This window comes from Girardinichthys multiradiatus, chromosome 13 (genome assembly GCF_021462225.1).
Source record: "Girardinichthys multiradiatus isolate DD_20200921_A chromosome 13, DD_fGirMul_XY1, whole genome shotgun sequence".
NCBI classification, from domain to species: Eukaryota; Metazoa; Chordata; class Actinopteri; order Cyprinodontiformes; family Goodeidae; genus Girardinichthys; species Girardinichthys multiradiatus.
The window spans coordinates 39,843,004-39,863,152 of record NC_061806.1 but is presented as its reverse complement, the minus strand read 5'-3'; the positions used below and the strand labels follow the sequence as shown (position 1 = coordinate 39,863,152).

The 20,149-nt window shown below is 43.0% G+C and overlaps 1 protein-coding gene across 1 annotated transcript in view; it reads left to right on the top strand.

The window, feature by feature from the left end:
* skiv2l (SKI2 homolog, superkiller viralicidic activity 2-like) overlaps positions 1-20,149 on the top strand; it is a 33,827-nt gene that overhangs the window by 1,933 nt on the left and 11,745 nt on the right. The window contains exons 3-22 of the mRNA XM_047383759.1: positions 1,974-2,095; positions 2,266-2,383; positions 2,539-2,653; positions 3,223-3,297; positions 3,386-3,439; positions 3,540-3,703; positions 4,857-5,012; positions 5,116-5,261; positions 7,090-7,236; positions 7,325-7,409; positions 7,485-7,591; positions 7,680-7,826; positions 7,905-8,001; positions 8,083-8,295; positions 9,988-10,098; positions 10,193-10,304; positions 10,391-10,509; positions 11,831-11,962; positions 12,143-12,280; positions 19,090-19,194. Coding sequence (XP_047239715.1) covers positions 1,974-2,095; positions 2,266-2,383; positions 2,539-2,653; positions 3,223-3,297; positions 3,386-3,439; positions 3,540-3,703; positions 4,857-5,012; positions 5,116-5,261; positions 7,090-7,236; positions 7,325-7,409; positions 7,485-7,591; positions 7,680-7,826; positions 7,905-8,001; positions 8,083-8,295; positions 9,988-10,098; positions 10,193-10,304; positions 10,391-10,509; positions 11,831-11,962; positions 12,143-12,280; positions 19,090-19,194 — 2,463 coding nt within the window. The remainder of the gene's footprint in view (positions 1-1,973; positions 2,096-2,265; positions 2,384-2,538; positions 2,654-3,222; positions 3,298-3,385; positions 3,440-3,539; positions 3,704-4,856; positions 5,013-5,115; positions 5,262-7,089; positions 7,237-7,324; positions 7,410-7,484; positions 7,592-7,679; positions 7,827-7,904; positions 8,002-8,082; positions 8,296-9,987; positions 10,099-10,192; positions 10,305-10,390; positions 10,510-11,830; positions 11,963-12,142; positions 12,281-19,089; positions 19,195-20,149) is intronic.

Here is a 20,149-nt window from a genome sequence, read left to right as displayed (position 1 = left end):
ACTCTGGATGAGCTAAAGGCCGCTATCGAAGCATCCTGGGCCTCCATAAGACCTCAGCAGTGCCACAGGCTGATTGCCTCCATGCCACGCCGCATTGAAGCAGTCATTTCTGCCAAAGGATTCCCGACCAAGTATTGAGTGCATAACTGTACATGATTATTTGAAGGTTGACGTTTTTAGTATTAAAAACACTTTTCTTTTATTGGTCGGATGAAATATGCTAATTTTGTGAGATAGGAATTTTGGGTTTTCATGAGCTGTATGCCAAAATCATCCGTATTAAGACAATAAAAGACCTGAAATATTTCAGTTAGTGTGCAATGAATCTAAAATATATGAATGTTAAATTTTCATCATTACATTATGGAAAATAATGAACTTTATCACAATATGCTAATTGTTTGAGAAGGACCTGTATAACCTGTTGATACAAATTCACATAAAATACATTCAAGCATTTTTTCTGGCTGCTGCTTAGTTGTTGAGCTGGATGTCACATTTTGATCCTGTGTGGAAGGCAAACAGATAATCTAACCTAAACATGATTTAAATGTGCAGAAACATGGTAGAAGGGGAGAAAGGAAAGGAAAAATACAAAAATAAAAACCCTTTCTGTTGAGTGGGACAGTCACGGATTTAAATATGGATGACCTACATAACTGGTCAAAGCCAAAAAATATATATTGAACCCGTCTGACAACATGAAGTAGGCTAAATGGTTAAAAAGGCAACACAATATGCTCTGATCAAAAGAAATTCATGAACAGAGGAGAAACAAAGTCACTGACACCTAGCCTCCTGCAAACGGGTTACAAAGTCATTACAAACAGCTTCAGCGCAGTGAGAGCCATAATCCACAAATGGAAAAACATGGAACAGTTGTCAACCTACCCAGGAGCACATCCACAACTCATCCAGGAGCTCACAAAAACCAGAACCAACATCTAAAGCACTGCAGGCTGCACTTGTCTCAATTATTGTTATTCATAATTCGACAGTAAGAAAAAGACTGGGCAAAAAAACACATCAAAGGGAGAGTTTAGAGGCCAAAACCACTGCTGACCATAAAGAACGCAAATGTCCTCACATTTGTTAAAATATACATCTTGTTGATCTCCAAAACATTTTGGAAAATATTCTGTGGAGCGACAAGAAAAGACACCGACTCTCAAGTATGTGATATTGTGATTGGGATGCCATAATCAACCATGACTCCTTCTCTCTACCCATAAATCTTGAAAGAGAATGTCAATCCATCAGTTTGTGACCTTAAGCTCGAGTGTACTTGGGTTATGCTGCAGGAAGATGATGCAAAACGTAGCAGAAAGTCTACCTGTGAATAGCTAAAAAGAAGGTTTCCGATTGGCCAAAGACCTAAACCTGGTTGAGATTCGGTGGCATGAACATTAACCCTCCAGTGTGGCTGAATTAAAACGATTCTTTAAGAAAGAGTGGACCAGAATTTCTCCATTAGACTGTAAAAGACTTACTACCAGTTATCAAAAACGCTTGACCGGAGTTGTTGTCTCCAACAGTGGTCCAATCATGTATTAGGTTTATGGGGGAATTACAGTTTCACATGAGGCCAGGTTGGTTTCGGTAGATTTTTACCTTAATTAATTTAATCATCACAGCTGTATTTTGTATTTACTCTGGTTATCTAATCCAATCACAGAGATTTGTGTAAAAAAAGGAAAAACAGAAGAAATCTGTAAGGGAGCAAAAACAGTTTCACAGCACTATAGAAGTTCATTTGAATATGGGCAATGGGGCTCCTTTAAAAATATTAATTTGACTTTATTTTTTTCCTACTATTATCATTTTAAATAAACATCCATTAAATATGGCTCTTGTGTTTGGCATCTGTTGCATTTTGCGATTTTTGTCCCTCTTCTCTCCTCCAGATGCATTTTTATTGACTAATAACTGGGGAAAAAGGGCCAGAATTTCTGATCTTTTCACTTCCTCCACAGCTTCCACATGGTCTTCCTCCCACCAGCCTGAGCCTGGAGAGAGAAGTGGAGAAACGTTTCTTACGGGACCCAGCCTGGCTGCCCATTCATGACATAGACTTTGCCTTTCAGAAGTTTCTCAAGTATATCAGACTGTTTCTAATCTTATTCTCGTTGTTGAAAGACCATTAAGTACACAGAAGACCTATGATTAAACAAAGAAAAGAATTACGATCAGATTATATGATCACTACCATAGTAAATTAATGACATCTTGAAGAAGATGTGATATTTGCGATGTTATTCTCTCCAGAGTGAGTGAAAGGAAGGTTAATGTCGACTCTTTGCTCAGCTGCACCCCATCTCCCCTTCACTCTGGGCTCTCAGTCGTCAGAGATCCAACCACAGGGATGCTGCTGGACTTCACAGAGGTAACACCCCCTCTGTTTACCTCCTTTAAACCGCTAAACAACTCAATCTCTGCAGCGGATCTCCAGAAATGTTGCTGATTAATCTGAAATTTTGTCTAAAACTGCTGCATCAACACATACCCACTCCATTTTCAACCCCGCTAATTTCTTCCTAGGTTTTACTAGAAAACTCTGGTCTGTCTGCCAAAAACTCGCTGTCACTGCAGCGTCAGCCTGGACCTCCTTCAGAAAGCCTTCGGGGAAGCAATACTAACTACCCTTTCCTTCCTGGTGAGATACATTGTTTCAGAGCATGCTCTGCTTTAATTTTTGGGCGGTATTGTCCAGAGGTTTTAAATTCTTCTCAAATGTTTTTATACTTCTGTCCTAATAGTCATAAATTTCTTTTAATCTGGTGGTCAAACATTTCCAATGGAAAAAAAGCAACAATATTCCAAAGAAAAACTTTGAAAGAACTTTAAAAAGTCTGTAAACTGAAGAAAATAAAAGAAAAATATAAAGAAATTAGGGATAAACAAGACTTTTGAACAGAAAGGTAAACTACTAAGATGTAGCTATTTAAGTTGGGCTAAATATGTCCTGCTAAACCAAAGAAGCATTTACAACCAACTAATCCTACAGATGGATTCAAATTAAGACATCACAATCTGGAAAAGGTTAAATATTTAGGGTCAAAGAAACAGCATAAAATAAAGCCTGAAGAACTGCTGGTTGAGGCCAGTTTAAATATTTCTAGAAGGTCTGGATCGTTTGAAGCACAATATTAAGGAATTAAAGATGATTTTTGCACAGTTCTGTTTAAAGCAATGAACCAATGTTTGATTGTTGATTTTTCACAGGAGGAATAGAGGAACTCACTCTGGACCAAATTAAGACAAGATCTGAGCAGGAAGAGGAAATGGACTTTGAGAATGGTGTTTTTTTTTGTGTGTCTTGAAATTAACAGCTTGGAAGTTACCACCACAAATGTCAGTTATTATTTCATGTTATTCTTTTCCTTAGATTTACTAAAAGTCCCACCTGGACTCAAAGCTGGAATGGATTTTACTGACAAAGGTTCGGTTCCAGACATTTTAGCAAAAAATAAATGTACTTTTAATACTTTAAGAGATCATTTTTTTCACCAGTTTCTGCTTCTTGTATTTGTTCTGTGAAGATGCCAAAATAACAAAGCCAGAGGTGAACCTCATGTCTCTGCTGTCCACGCTGGAAGACATTCCTGATCTGCAGCCTGAAGCAGAGGAGAAGGAGGACGGCAAAGCAGGAGAAGAGGCCATCAAACTACCCAGGACTAACAGTCTGGAAGACCTGGGCATCAAGGTATATTTAAATGTAACACTACTTCTAATGTTACTACTACTAAAACTAGCCTAGAAAATCTGGGCATATTACATTTAATTGTGCTTTTCCCCAACCTCTTATTACTACTACTATTACTGCTCCTACTAGAAGATGGAGCATTATAATAATAATAATAATAATTTAGACTTTATTGGTCTCTGCATTTAACCCATCCCTTAGGGAGCAGTGGACTGCCACTGTGTGGCGCCTGGGGAGCATTCAGGGGATAAAGGTCTTGCTCAGGGACCCAGAGTGGCAGGCTGTGGGATTCGAACTAGGGGACTTGTGGCCTATTCAGGACACAAATGTCCTGCTCTCTAACCACTAGGCCACCACTCCCATATGAATTTATTTTATAAAATTAACATTCAAATTATTAATACACCTTCTACCACCAGTATTAGTACTACTACTAATTCTAACGTGTGGTAATACTACTACTTCTACCAATATTAGCAATACTTTTAATAATTTAATAACTACCACTGATACAACTTTTAATACTACTCATACCTATTCTAGTAGTACTTATAGTTTTAATACTTATTCTACTATTTTTAGTAATACTAATTTTACTTACTACTACTAACTATAATAGTGGTATGATTTAATAGTATGTTAATAGTACTTAGAGTGGAACCTTTATTAAACCTACAAATATTACTATTAATACTAATTAATACAAATCAAACTTTTAACTCTAGCACTACTAATGCTAATACTACTGTTAACCTTACTGCTACTACTACTAGTCTTACTACTACTGATCCTATTTGTAGCATAATGTGGTAGCACCTAAAGTAGATTCTAACCTAGTTCTACCTAGTACTCTGTGCTCTCCTTCAGTGCATGCGGGTTGCTTTAGGGTCCGGAACCGTCCAGATTGAAGTCAGATGGCGGTCGCAGTTTAAAAGTCGTGAAAAAAAACAAACAGATTTCAGCAAAAAAATTGGAATTGAGCATCAAGACCTGTTGTGTGAACGCAGCTTAACTGTCTCAATGGTTTTTTCCCACTAGCGTTTAATGCATTACATCATCCTGGTAAAGAAAATATGAGATAATATGACTCTTTCACACTGTAATTAATCCCTTCAAAATAGACGTTTTTAATGACCTAAATGTCTGTCTTCAGGATGTGGAGTCTTCCCCTTCCCCCAAGGAGGCAGGAAAAGAAGGGAAGTCAAAACCGAAAAAGAACCTGGAGGAAAAAAAGAAATGGGCCATCCCTGTGGATATATCGTCACCCTGCGAAGATTTCTACAAACGCATCCCAAACCCAGCGTTCAAGGTGATGACTCCAGCATTTTGTGATCCAGTTCTTAATTAATGTGATGGATCACCATTGGGCGATCTGCCACCGGTGTCTGACTCTCTGCTTTCCTCCGCTTCAGTGGCCCTTTGAGTTGGATACTTTCCAGAAACACGCTGTGCTGAGGCTGGAGGCCCACGACTCCGTGTTTGTAGCCGCTCACACGTCGGCCGGCAAAACGGTGGTGGCCGAGTACGCCATCGCTCTTTCCCAGAAACACATGACAAGGTGTGGAACTGGTGGTGCAAATTAATTACTGCCTCCCTCCTAAAGTGAAAATAGGAACATATGAGATATAATGGATGGGATTTTACAGGCGTATTGATTTAATAACGGTACAAACAATGTTACAAAAGGCCGTGTGCAGAGAAAACTATCTGCAACATTTGTACATTTATAAATCCCAAATTCCACAAGTACAAGCTGAAAGTTATATTTACGCATAAATTAACTGAAGAAATAAAAAGAAATCCGTTTTAGTGCTTAAACCTCCTAATTTGACAGAGTAGTGGAAGAAATGAAATAAAACTGCTCATGTTGGAAGCTTACGAGACTGCATTGCATGTTATCAACATCAGATGAAATGGAAAACAAATTCTGCTGCACTTTTATCTGTATATATAATTTTCTCACTTGTTTGCCCAGTAGTCATACGTTTTGCAGACATTTATGAGGGTACCAAACTACTAAGTTATTAACAAACGTATTTAAAAACCCATCATTTCCATGAACCATAGATCTCATGGCACTGAAGACTTTGGCTTTAAGAACATCTTTAGGAGAATGATGTTAGATTGGTTCCAACGAAGCGCTTTTAACTCTACCACTAGGTGGCGCTGAAACAAAACATGATCAAAATGGGAGTAAAGGTTTTAGTGGGTTGAATTCTTCATCTTTGCTAATCCTGTCAGTGTTGGTGCGTCATTTCTTAAAAACAGTAGTTAAAAAAGATATTGTTTCTAATAATTAAATAAATACATTATTTTGTTAAGAACTCTGAATGCTAATACTACTAATACCCTAATACAACCTTTATAATCATATTATAATCATTAGTATGATTATAATACTTAGAAAACTAATTATACAATTGCTACCACCGCTATTACTAATTTTACTACTACTACTACAAATCAAATGCTAATATTGCTTGTACTGCCAGTACTACTATTAATACAACTTTGCATTAGTACTAATACTATATAATATATAAAAATAAATATAATAATAATATATAAATATTACTAATTTTCATGTTGATATTATTAATAGCATTTATAATACTGTTATACTACTAATATTATTGCAACTAGTGTTATTACGTTTACTAAAATAATTACAATAAATCTAATACAACTATTACTAATGCTAATATTAATACTACCTATGTCAGTACTACCACTACTACTATTACAGCTTATACCAGTTTTTCTAGTGCTATCATTATAAATTATACTACCACAAATAATAAATTTGTAATAATATAATAAATAAATTTAGTACTTGTACAAATGCTGCCAAAGCAACTAGTAATGGTACTATTACTAGTATTACAAGAACAAATACTACTATAATAGTAATAATAATAATATTAATATAATATTTACTGTTACTACTTCCACTAATTCCTACGATGTACTTGTTAAAGAACCAATACTACCTTTGAATATCCAAACTACTAATGCTACTAACACTAATAATAGTAATCCAACTTATATTACTAGCACTGCTGCTGATACTAATACCAGTATCACAACTGCTACTACTTGGCATATTTTTATATAGATTCAGAAATTCTTATTTTATTATTGAAGTTAATTGGAGGTTTATTTTGTTCACTTGTCTCTCTCTTTTCCAAAGAATGTATAATTTATTAATTAAATTAATTCAAGTAATGATTACATTTGAAGCTGTTTTATTCACTTTATCTATTTACAGCTAACCTGCTGGCCTTCGAGGGGATTTTCCCAAATAATCTAGAATATCTGCATAGTTTCTGAAATATGATTCGCTGATGTATGAAAAATGTAAATTATGGACCTCTGTGTTTTTGTAGGACCATCTACACGTCTCCCATCAAAGCTCTGTCCAATCAGAAATTCAGAGATTTTAAAAACACTTTTGGCGACGTTGGACTCCTGACAGGAGATGTCCAGCTCAGTCCTGAGTCTTCCTGTCTCATCATGACTACAGAGATCCTCAGGTAAAATTTCTATCTTCATGTTGAATATTTTAGTTTAATAATGATACATAAAATTTTTACATTAACGTCTTTTGCTGCTTTCTCTGAGGTCGATGCTGTACAACGGCTCAGAGGTCATCAGAGACTTGGAGTGGGTGATCTTCGATGAGGTCCACTACATTAATGATGCTGAGGTCAGGAAATCTTCTTGCATACTTTCTTCCCTGTGTTTTCCCTTTGAGAATAACTCTTCTGTGTGTGTTCCTCAGAGAGGGGTGGTGTGGGAGGAGGTCCTGATCATGCTTCCGGATCACGTCAGCATTATTCTGCTTAGCGCCACAGTGCCGAATGCTTTGGAGTTCAGCGAGTGGATCGGGTAACTTTTCAAAACTAAATGGGAAGTTGGAGGTTGTATATATTTTCTGAAACTCCTAACCTGGATTGTTTGGGTTCTTGGTCACCAGTCGTATTAAGAAGAAGCATATTTATGTGATCAGTACAATGAAGCGCCCCGTACCTTTGGAGCATTATCTGTACACTGGAAACAGCACAAAGACTCAGAAGGAGATGTTCCTGCTGGTGGACGCTACAGGAAACTTTCTCACTAAAGGGTAAGGCTCTCTCCAGTGTTTGTTCTTCACCTGCTGCTTAACTTTGTCTCGGTAAATAAATCCGCTTTCTCTGTTCAGCTTCTACACAGCTGTTGATACAAAGAAGGAGCGGACCAGCAAACATGCTCAATCATTCGGCACAAAGAGCACACCTCAGAACACCACAGCCAGCCAGGTGATCATCCTCTGTCACCTCTTGATTCCAGTCATCATCACACTGCCCGTATTCACATTTCCCCTGGTTGTTTCCGTCCAGGACCGAGCGGTGTGGCTCACCCTGCTACACTTCCTGTCCCAGCGGCAGCAGACCCCTGTGGTGGCCTTCACCTTCTCTCGGACACGATGCGATGAAAACGCCCGCTCGCTGGAGTCCATGGACCTCACGACCTCCATAGAGAAGGCAGAAATCCACTCCTTCTTCCAGAAGAGCCTCAGTCGCCTGCGAGGAGGAGACCGGCAGCTGCCGCAGGTAAGCGGCTGCGGCTGTTATGTGTTTGAGGGGTACCTCCTGCGTTCGCTTCTTTCTGTAACTCTACTCCCACAATAATTTTGTATACCGTAGAAAAGTTTATATATTTAAGGGTATAAATTCACAGAGAGATGTATTGCAATTTTTTGGGTTTATTTCTGTTATTTTTGATTAAGGTTTACAGTTAATGAAAAAAAAGAATTAATTTGCTCAGATAATTAGAATATTACAAGAGATCAATAAAAAATTATATTTAATACAGAAAGAGTGTAAGACACAACTGGTCATTGTGAAAGAGGCTTTATCTAAATGTATTTAGTAAAATGTTTAGTGGAAGGAAAAAGTGCAGTAGAAAAAGGCCCTTCAAGAGTTTGGGGGAGATTTCCAAGGCATGAACTAAGATCTGGACACACCAATGCAGACAGGCTGAGGTTAATCCTCTTTTTTTAACCAATCCAGGCTGGATTTCCATACTTTCGGTTGTCCAAGAGTTTAATAGGAGATTGTTTTTAAACCCTGTCTGTATGAGAGATAATCCAACATAAAGTTGAACTTTTGCACCAATTTTTTCCGTTCCATCCCGGAAATAGATAAAAAAAATACAAAAGTAGACAAAACAAATAAATATAAACTTCAGATGGATTTAACCAGGAGTTAGATTAGAGTTTGAGTTCTGATCAAATTGACTGTTTTACAAATTCATGCCTGGCTTGAATGTGTGAGGTTAATCCTCTCTCTGGTAGCCAGTATAGGCCGCTATGAAAGCAACCTGGGCTTCTTTAACACCTCAGCAGAGCCACACCGGATCGCCTCCCTGCCACGCCATCACTAATGCCTTGATTCATACAAAAGGAGGCCTAACCAAGAATTGAGTCCACATCCTGTACACTACATGGACATACACCGACATTTCTGTCCACATCCTGTACACTACATGGACATACACCGACATTTCTGAATTTTAAGCCATGATAGCCAAAATGACCAGGAATAAACTTTCCTGTCATTGACTGTAGCTCAGTGGGCAGAGTAGTCCTCTGCAATTGGAAGGTTGTCAGTTTAACTCCAGTTTAACCTTGTCACACGTGGAGGCAAGGTACTTAAACCCAAGTTGCCTCCCTGTCTGCATAGAGGTCTATGAATTTGTGCGCATTAGTGAGTGACTGTGGCTATAGTGTAAAGCACTTTCAGTGGTCAGTATGACTAGAAAAGTGCTATATAAATTCTGTCCATTTACCATTTTTAATAAATCTGTAATAAATCTGAAATTATTTTTTGATGATACTCTAATTTAATTATAATAAACACACCAGATGAGTCTCAAATGAAAAAAAGGATAAATATATGGAAAGGCACCTCATGCCTACTTTAAAGTATGGTGGAGTTTCTGTGATGCTGTGGGCCTCTTTTTCATCAGTCTGGTAACCCTGTTGCAGTCCATAGAATTATTAACTCTTTAAAATGCCACCAGATTTTAAATGATCTGATGGACTCTGCCAGTAAAATGAAAATGACTTAGTGATCTGAAACATATGCCCAAATTAACAAAGAAATGTCTCAACAGATATAAAATCAACTTTCTTTAATGACCATCTCAGTCCCCAGATCTAAATTCTACAGAAACCTTGTCTTGCCTTGTTCTTCTATACTGTATCAGAGTATATCGAGAGTTATATGGTCCTGCTTGTGTAGATCTTGCTCATGCGGGACCTTCTGAAGAGAGGCATCGCCGTCCATCACAGCGGGATCCTGCCGATCCTGAAAGAGGTCATCGAGATGCTTTTCTCCCGAGGTCTCGTAAAGGTGGGTCACCTTTTGTTCTTAACTTAAACAGATTTTCTAATAAAGTGATTGCTTTATGTGCTGCAATCTCTTTTCAACTCCTTCCTCTTCCCAGGTGCTATTTGCCACGGAGACATTTGCGATGGGAGTGAACATGCCCGCCAGGACCGTGGTGTTCGACAGCATCAGGAAGCACGACGGCACCGGCTTCAGGAATCTGCTGCCAGGTGTGAAGCTCTCCCAGTTTTCTCTGCCATTCGATAAAAAGCTGAATTTTTCATTTGTTTTTCCGTGCCTGGATCTGCACTTCAAGGCGAATATATTCAGATGGCAGGCAGAGCAGGACGGAGAGGCCTGGACGCCACGGGCACAGTGATCATTTTGTGTAAATCAGGCGTTCATGAGATGGCTGATCTGCACGCCATGATGATGGTGAGTCCCTCCATGTTTAAAAATCCAAGTCGTCAGTTATTCAAAGTTTTTTGCAGACCGAGTTATTCATGTAGCATCTTACTGAGATGAGTGGGAAGGTTTAACTCCGTTATCTGCTTGCCAGCCTGGAAAGGAGCTGATTTCATCCTGTTCTCCAACTAATTTTGTCTTCATGTTATCTTGGTTTTTCTGTGTCTGATAGTTTTGTTTGCTCTGTAGAAACATAGAAATGGTTATTCTCCTCTCTTCACGGGCCTAAATGTTGTCTTTATATGGTGGTTTAATGATTTATTTGAGCTGTTGTTTTTCCATACAGGCTTTAAAAACAGAATTAATAGATTGTTAGATCAGTTTGATTGTCGAAGTATGAAGTCTATGAAATCTCCTAGTATTGGGTTAAAGGTCGCTTAGCAGGTTCCAGCTTGACAACCCAGATCCTGTAGCCATTAACAAGCTTTTGTCATAATTTTGGTTGGATGTTTGACCTCTCTTCTTATAATTGTCATTTTAATTAGCTGCTTTTCTGGCAGAGACTCATTTATTTAAATGCAGTCAGCAAGTTTTCCAACAGGATTGTTGTTGAGGCCTTTCTAGAAGCTTCTGGATCTGCTGTTTTATCTACTTTTTGGATCGTTTTCCTGTTGGAACATCAATGTGTGTCTAAGTTGGGCTCAGACATCTTGCTGCTTGTTTGAGGTGAAGATAAAGAATTTTTAGGTGGTCTTCCTCCAGTACCACTGGCAGCAGAACAGCTCCACAGCATGATCCTGTCACCACCGTGCTTGCTGCAGTGTACTTTGGTTTAAATGCTTCAGTTATACCGCTCCATTAAATCTTGTAATTTAGGCCGGATTGCTCAACCTTCACTTTGTCTGATTAGAACAGTTTTTTTCCAAAAGGCATTTTGCTTGTCCACGTCTGCAGTCTTTTGGACCTTGGCTCCAAAGTCATTTCCTGTACATGGTTCATGTAAGATTTTCCTTCTTAAACATTTACTGAGTCCTTTGGCGAAACGTATGGGTTATTCCAATGAGCTGATCTCTAAATAGTCATGCTGTCAAAGTAGAGATTAGCAGGCCTTTGTCGTTTCAAGGTAAGACACATTCGAGAAGACTACCTATAGAATACATTTTTTATTCTCATTTTTCCATTTAATCCTAGAAATAGATTTCAAAAATAGAAATAGATAAATAAATATAAACTGTAGATGTATTTGCCTGGAGATAAGCAGGACGCAGCTGATTAATGCAGAAAGTCCAGTGGTTTCAGAAACAGTCTCGCCTCTTAGATCTGTCCTGATTATAGTCTCTGTCTGGGTCAGGGAAAGCCTACCATCCTCCAGTCCCAGTTCAGACTGACCTACACCATGATACTAAACCTGCTGCGGGTGGAAGCTCTCCGAGTGACCGACATGATGAGGAGGAGCTTCTCTGAAAGCCACAGAGACACTCAGGTAATACCTGCACAGCGTAGTCACAAAAAGGTGAACTCTTCAGTTACAGGTTTACAAATCCTGCCTGAGGATCAAACAATAACAGAAACATATAAGCTGCTGAAGCCTTTTGTCTTCTTGTTTGTGTCTGTCTTCAGTCATGACGGCTGATGTATATCTCTTTTTCTATTACTGCTGTAGGCACACGAGAAGAGGATTAGCCAGCTGAAGCAGATGTTGGCAGCTCTTCCTCCTCTAGACACAGAGGGCCAGCTCTCTGATTTTTTGCCTTATTACCACACAGTGACGGAGCTGCGACACACTAGAGAAGCCCTGCAGGTAACCCCAAACAAAGGGAAGACCCAATGCTCTGCTATCACGTTGAATTCATTTACATGTTGATCCTCCAAATTCAAGTACTCTTAAATATCAGGGTGTGAAGTTGGACATTGAATTAGTCTTCACTTCTGGAGTCACTGTACTTGCATTTGGACTGAACCGGTGATGGTACAAACTGTCAGGCGAAGATTACATCTGTCTGAGTTGATCACAGTTGTCATTCAGAATAGGACGTGCACATGTGCTCTTTTTGTTTTTGTTAAGTACTGTGAATGAAAATGAACAAATCGAGCTCGTATTGTGTAAGGGTGTATTCACACCAACAAAGTCCTTTAGTCCGCTTGTTTGGTCTGGACCAAAAGCAGAATTTATTATTTTTGTTTGGTGCGGTTTGTTTTCACATTGTACTTTTTGCAAGTGAACTATTGCTTTTAAACAAAGCCACGTGGTTGATGATCAATGCTCCCATTGGACAGAAATCACGGGGGCGGGACAGAGCACAGACCCGGAAATTTAGGAAAACAGCTGTAGACGTGCTGCGTGCAGCTCTTCTGTTCTGCATATTTATGCCGTTATTACAGCTGCAATATTATTGTGAGAGTCAAGAGCAGCTCAACACAGGCGTTGGAAAATGCATGTGCTCTGTCCCACAGCATGCCAGTAGCGTTGCTAAGCAACATACAGCTGATCAGGTATGATTTTAGTACAACGTACACCTTTGCTTGTGCGGCTTGTTAAGTCCAAAGAGACGTACATTTTCTGAAGTTGGTTCAGATCGGGGCCTGTTTGTATTCAGACCATAAACGAACCGCACCAGAGTCCGTTTGGAAGTGGACCGTGACCACCTCAAAACTGTCTACTGATGATGACAGCAGGCAACCTGCACACCCGCCTGCTTGTTTTTTATTCTGCAGTGTGCTGAAAGGTTAGGGGTTTCCATGGATAAAACGAAGGTTACGTATGTAACTACGCTTCTATGAATCCCGGATGACCGCCAGAGGGCGGTGCTGAAAGCACTGAATGTTCCCTTCGCGCATGCACAGTTCGAGTAATTATACCAACAGAGTCACACCTGTGACACCGGATGACCACAGAGGCTATATATGCCATCGTCATCCGAGGCTCTGTTCCTACAGAATCTTCTCGCGGAAGCAAGGATTCTGAGTGACAGAATCTCTGGCGGTCATCCGGGATTCATAGAACCGTAGTAACTTACCTTCTATTTCATCTCTACTGACCGCCAGAGGGCGGTGCTGAAAGCACTGAATGACTAATACCAACTATGTCACGAGGAATCCTGAGCACATACCTCACTGATAGGGCCCAGTGGAGCTTCGCAAAAAAACCTGGCCCAGGGGATGAGGGGCGGCCACATTAACATTGTAGAACCTGTCAAACGTGCTTGGGGAAGCCCATGATGCAGCAGCATATATGTCCTCCAGCGGAACCCCCCTCATAGCAGCCCAGGAAGCAGAGACGCTCCTGGTAGAGTGGGCCTTCACACGGACCGGCAGCAGACGGTGTCCTGCTCTGTAGGCGTGGCAGATGACATTCACAATCCAGTGGGAGAGGCGTTGTCTAGAAAGAGGACAACATAGCCTGGGACCGCCATAGCACAGGAAAAGCTAGTCTGAGCCTCTAACAGCTTCAGTGGCAGCAACATATGCCTCCAGCGCCCGTATTGGGCACAATAACTCAGACCCATCCGCCGTTGCACCTGATTGAGGCCGAAACCGAGCCAATCTCAATGGCTGGTTATGGTGCGAACTGGACAACACCTTAGGCACAAATGCAGTGTTAGGCCACAAGGCAACCCCAGAACCATCTGGACTCCATCGGAGACATGAGGGACTGACAGAAAGAGCATGCAACTCGCCAACCCTCTTAGCCGAAACAATAGCCAACAAAAAGGCAGTCTTATAAGAGAGCCACTTGAGGTCCGCCCGCACCAAAGGCTCGAAAGGGGAGCAGCACAAAGCTTCGAGAACCAAGGGCAGATCCCAATTGGGCACACTCCGAACCAGTGGCGGGCGGAACCTACGCGCACGCGCACAAAAAGAGACACCATATTGTGGCTCCCCACCGTTCGGTCGTCAACAGATGCGTGATGACATTAAATTGCTGCAACATATACCTTGAGGGTTGAAGGAGAGCGGCCCTTATCAAGCAGGGACTGGAGAAACTCCAGAATAGTGGGCACCGGACAAGAAACCGGATCTTCATTGCGGCCAGAACACCACTGCAAAAAAAGACGCCATCTGTTGACATAATGCTGACGAGTAGAGGGTGCCCTAGCACTTAATATGGTGGGCCTGACAGGGTGCGAACACCCAGTCAGCCTCCCAGTGGCCATGCCCACAGCCAGAGACATTGAGGGTCGGGGTGCCATATCCGTCCGCCCAACTGGGACAGCAGATCCCTCCTGGGTGGAAAACACCATGGAGTGCCGTGACACAGGCTCCGAAGCAGCGAGAACCACGGTCGCGCTGGCCATAACGGAGCCACCAGCAACAACCTGTGGCCCTCTCTGAGAACCCTCCGTAGAGTAGGCCAAATCAGCGAGAGGGGCAGAAAAGCGTACAGGAGAACCAGAGGCCAGGGATGAGCTAGCGCGTCCTGGCCCAGTGCACCTGATGCCCCTGTTAGGGAATACCACAAGGGGCAATGGGTTGACTCCTCCTTGGCTAACAGATCCACCTCCGCCTGACCAAAGCGACCCCAGATCATGCGCACCACATTGCAGTGAAGAGCCCTTATAGGTGTCGAGTCCAAAAGCATCCCAAGAAAAGTGGTCATCTGGGGCGGAACCAGGCAACTCTTCACCAAGTTGACTTTGAGGCCCAACTGCAACACATGAGCAAGAAGGCGGCACGTATCTTGGATGGCACCTATCCGAGAGGGGGCGCAAAGAGCCAGTCGTCCAGATATGATAGAATTCTGACTCCGGAGGCCTACAAAGGAGAGAGGGCCGCTTTCACGCACCGAGTAAACACCCTTGGGGAAAGGGAGAGGCCGAACGTGAGCACCCGGAATTGCCAATGGCGACCCCGATAAGCAAACCTGAGAAAGCGGCGATGTTCTGCCGCAATAGGCACATGAAAGTAGGCGTCCATCAGATCTATTGACGTAAACCAGTCTCCCTCCGCAACAGCTTGAAGAACTTCTGACTACATAGCATGTGGAAGGGAAGCACCCTCAGGAACTGATTGAGTCCCGTGAGATCTAAAATGGGGCGAAAACCGCCTGTTTTCTTTGGCACAACAAAGTACATTGAAAAGTATCCCCTGGGTTGCCGCAGAAGGCCTACAGCCAGGTCTCACCCAGTCGGCGATAACGGTCATTTTGCCCCTCCGTGAGAAGGAGGGCCGCCGTCGGATCTGTAGCTTGTAACAGTGGGTCAAAGTGGCAGCCACCCACGGATCCACAGTATGAGCAGCCCAAAAACTGAGCTGCTGATGGGAGAAATGTCCGACGGCTGGCCCGGTGGCATCTTCGACCCCCACTGCCCCTGGGAGCCCTGTGGTGGGGGCGACCAGGATCCTGGGTCTGTCTAACTGGGCGGCGGACTGGCTGATGAAAGTCCCTGCCGGGTCTCTGCCGCACCTCTCGGGGATAGAACCCCATACACCTATCACCATGCTGAGGTGGCGGCCGAGCACTCGGGCTAACGGAAGGGCGGCTCGAGCACTGAGGAGGAGGCCAGAAAGCTGCAGGGTAGTCTGGCACGCCTGAACAGTTCGCTCCAGGGAAGAGAGCCCAGCGGTTGGAAGTGAGGCATCAGAATGACGCGATTGCAACAACGACTTCATCTCTGCCAACTCTGTCGACAGCTGCTCAACCCTTGTGGCCAGGCCCTGGTCAGAGGCCCTTTCTCCTAGAGGGGGTACAGATACTGTGGTCTCACCACGGCGCTTTGCGCGCCTAAGGGGGGCCACCTGCCCAGATGGCTGGAGTTCAGCATCATCCTGAGGACACAACTGGGCCAACCGAGCCACCTTCAATGCACGGGGCATGAAACTACAATTCATGCAGGGGTTCTCAGACAGCGCCTCCACCAAGTGATCACGTCCAAGGCAGGTAGGACACAGGTCATGGCCATCATCTGCCTGAAGCACAGCCCCTCAATCCATACAGCAGTGGGAGCCATCCATGTCCAAGATTGAAAACAAGGCTCATCCCAATTCAGATGGGAAAATAAATATGCTAAAATTGGGAGAGGGGCGCTAACGCTGCCGTCACCAATTATAGCAGAGCAGGCAAACAAAAAGAGGCCAGGGACAACTAAGAAAAGCAGACACAGCACTGTCTGTTACACTGGGAGATGGGGCAAGCACCGCTACCGTCACCAGGTATAAAAATCAAACAGTTTTGTAAATTCAATTCAATTCTATTCAAAGATTTATTGATCCCTGAGGGGGATTCCAGTACAACCCATCCAAACATACATCATGACACAAGACAAGGGGGGACGAGTCACCGGGGCTTTGCTGCCCACTCACAGGCGCTGCCCTTGCTAGATGAGAAAAGAGACCACATTAGGTAAGTAGAGGGAAAAATTCATATTTCACTCTTTATCCATAGCAGGATACAGTTTGAGATTGCAAAAAACCTCAGAACAAAGAAGCAACAAGTTGACAAAACAACATCATGCTGGGAACGGTGAAGGTGGTGTGAGGGGGTGCATATGTTTATCTTGAGCATGTGTGTGTGTGCGAGTAAGTCCATGAAGCAATGTCACAGAGGCCATTGTCCTTGATGGTTCGTTGGAAGGTTCATCAACCAGCCACAAAGTTCTGAGCAGGTCCACAGATGTCCTCAGGGAAGGGAGGGAGCAGAGGGAGCAGAGCGTCATGTTTACATAACTTCCAGGAGAAGTTGAAGATAACCAGCCATCAAGGCCGTGTAGGGGAGCCAGATTCAGAAAAACAACAATTATTTGGGTTAGGCTGACTCTTAATTTTCCTTCAGCCTTGAGAGTCTCGCTGGTGCTTCTCAAAGGCAAATCCAAACAGCCAAATTCATTGTCTTTCGCCAGATCCGAGCGAACAACTTTCTCCAAGATTTATTGCATTTCATCCCTGAGTCCAGGAACCGCAACCTGCCTGCGATCCTGTGTAAGGATCACATCCAGTCTGCGATTCAGCTCACGTAACATCTCAGTCTGAGTGTTGATCGCTCTGAAGATCCTATCACACATGCCAGGAAGCCTTACAATGGCCAGAACAGCTGCTGACATTCTCCGAAGTTCTCAATATGCCAGGTAACCGCTGACTCCAAAAAGCAGAAATCCTGATATCAAACATCCAATTATATATATATCTTCAACATCCTCGACTGACATTATCAACAAACACACAATCCTCCATTTCTGCCAGGAGTCCATTTTGTATCCAGAGAAAAACATCCCGTCTGGACAAGTGGGCTCTCCTTCACCCTGTCTTCTCGTCGAGAAGATTTGATCAATTGCATTGAGAGACCAGCTGACCAAATCCATAACTAAGAATTTGGGCAAAAAGAGTCTCCAAAAAGAAGACAAGACACAGAGCTGAAGCAGGGCAGATATGGGAGGAGTGCGGGAGACAGAGAAAAAGCGTCCTCCTCCACTGAGAGCAGAAAGAAAGAAATCAAACAGTTTTAAGGAAGGCTTAACGCCGTGAGCCGAAATGGACCACACGGTCGAGCACACTGGGAGAGGGGGCGAACACCGCTGCCGTCACCAACAAACAGCAAACTTACCTGCAGGAATCCTCCACGAATATCAACCCGTTGCAGCCCTAAGAGGGCGAAAACTCCAGCCAGCAAGCGATAGGGCGTCCAGGCAACGGGGAAGCAAAGCTCATACGAACAGCACGCGACAAGAAATAAGGAATAGAGCCTCGGATGACGAAGGCATATTTAGCCTCTGTGGTCATCCGGTGTCACAGGTGTGACTCTGTTGGTATAATTACTCCAACTGTGCATGCGCGAAGGGAACATTCAGTGCTTTTAGCACCGCCCTCTGGCGGGATGAAATAAAACTGCAGTAGAGAATGAGGGGTAGAAATACGCTAAGCTCAGTGATCATATAATAGCAAGGTGTTTGTACATTTATTTGATGTCCTCGATAGAAGACTTCAATTTAACTTACTAATTGTAGCCCTTCATAGATTTTATTATGTTTTATTATGTTTGCAACCAGGCTTACACATTAAATCCTACTGGACACCGAACAAGCACCACCTACTGTTCAGATAGTATCACACCACGTTAGTTAGCGTTTAGCATTAGCATTATTTGGCATTATACTATACCCATGTGTTGTTTTCATAAAGGGAGATATTTTAGACTTTTTTTGTTCTGTGCTGCTTTTATTTTGCTAGAAGTGAAGATCAATTTAACTGAAACAAACACAACAGGACAGATATTGTTTAGTTGTGGACTTAATCACCACTTATGTCATTTAGGGCATCATTTTGTTTTACATTTGCTAAGAATATGTGAAATATTTTTAATCTCAATGGGATTTTACTATACGTGTTCTGCTACCATGGAACGTCCTTATTACCAATAGTGGTTGATTTTTCTGGCCCTGTTTCTTTTATGGTTATGTTCTGTTTAAAATACATGGAGAAAAAAAACCTAGCATTAAGCATTTGAATCATTTTTTTCCTTTTTGTATCACAACTGCTCCAAACCATGACCCAGAAATGTAGGTACATTCCTATCCCTCATTTAGGTGTACTGTTACGCCCTCATAGTTCATAGAAAGGTGACTTTATTAACTCCAACCTCAACCTCAGCTTCATGTTTCTCTGCCGTCTTGATTTCAGCAAGCCATCCTGGAGTCTGTGAATGGACTGAAGGCGCTGTCTGTCGGTCGAGTTATCGTTGTCAACAACAGGCAGCATCTCAATGCGCTGGGAGTTATTCTGCAGGTAGGTGTGGTGACTAGTTTCTTCAAAAACAGATCCTGTTTTTATTTTGTCTGTCTAGTAGGTTCTAAGGGCAGAGCCATTGTTCTTCTTTAATACTTTTCACAGTTCTAAACATGCAACTTCATTTTCTAAAGATTTGATTATTTTTATGATTCCTTGCCTCTGGGTCCAGTATCCTGATATTTGGTGTTCTAGTGTTCTATGTGATCTGCCCCTTCTGTGCTTCCTGCTTGACAAAGAGGCCTGCGTGAGGCGGAAAAAAGATGGTCAAAGGGTCTGCCGGGTCCAAACAGACCAGGGTCCACACAGACCAGGGTCCACACAGACCAGGGTCCACACAGACCAGGGTCCACACAGACCAGGGTCCAAACAGACCAGGGTCCACACAGACCAGGGTCCACACAGACCAGGGTCCACACAGACCAGGGTCCACACAGACCAGGGTCCAAACAGACCAGGGTCCACACAGACCAGGGTCCACACAGACCAGGGTCCACACAGACCAGGGTCCACACAGGCCAGGGTCCACACAGACCAGGGTCCAAACAGACCAGGGTCCAAACAGACCAGGGTCCAAACAGACCAGGGTCCACACAGACCAGGGTCCAAACAGACCAGGGTCCACACAGACCAGGGTCCAAACAAACCAGGGTCCAAACAGACCAGGGTCCACACAGACCAGGGTCCAAACAGACCAGGGTCCAAACAGACCAGGGTCCACACAGACCAGGGTCCTCACAGACCAGGGTCCAAACAGACCAGGGTCCACACAGACCAGGGTCCACACAGACCAGGGTCCACACAGACCAGGGTCCACACAGACCAGGGTCCACACAGACCAGGGTCCAAACAGACCAGGGTCCACACAGACCAGGGTCCACACAGACCAGGGTCCAACAGACCAGGGTCCACACAGACCAGGGTCCAAACAGACCAGGGTCCACACAGACCAGGG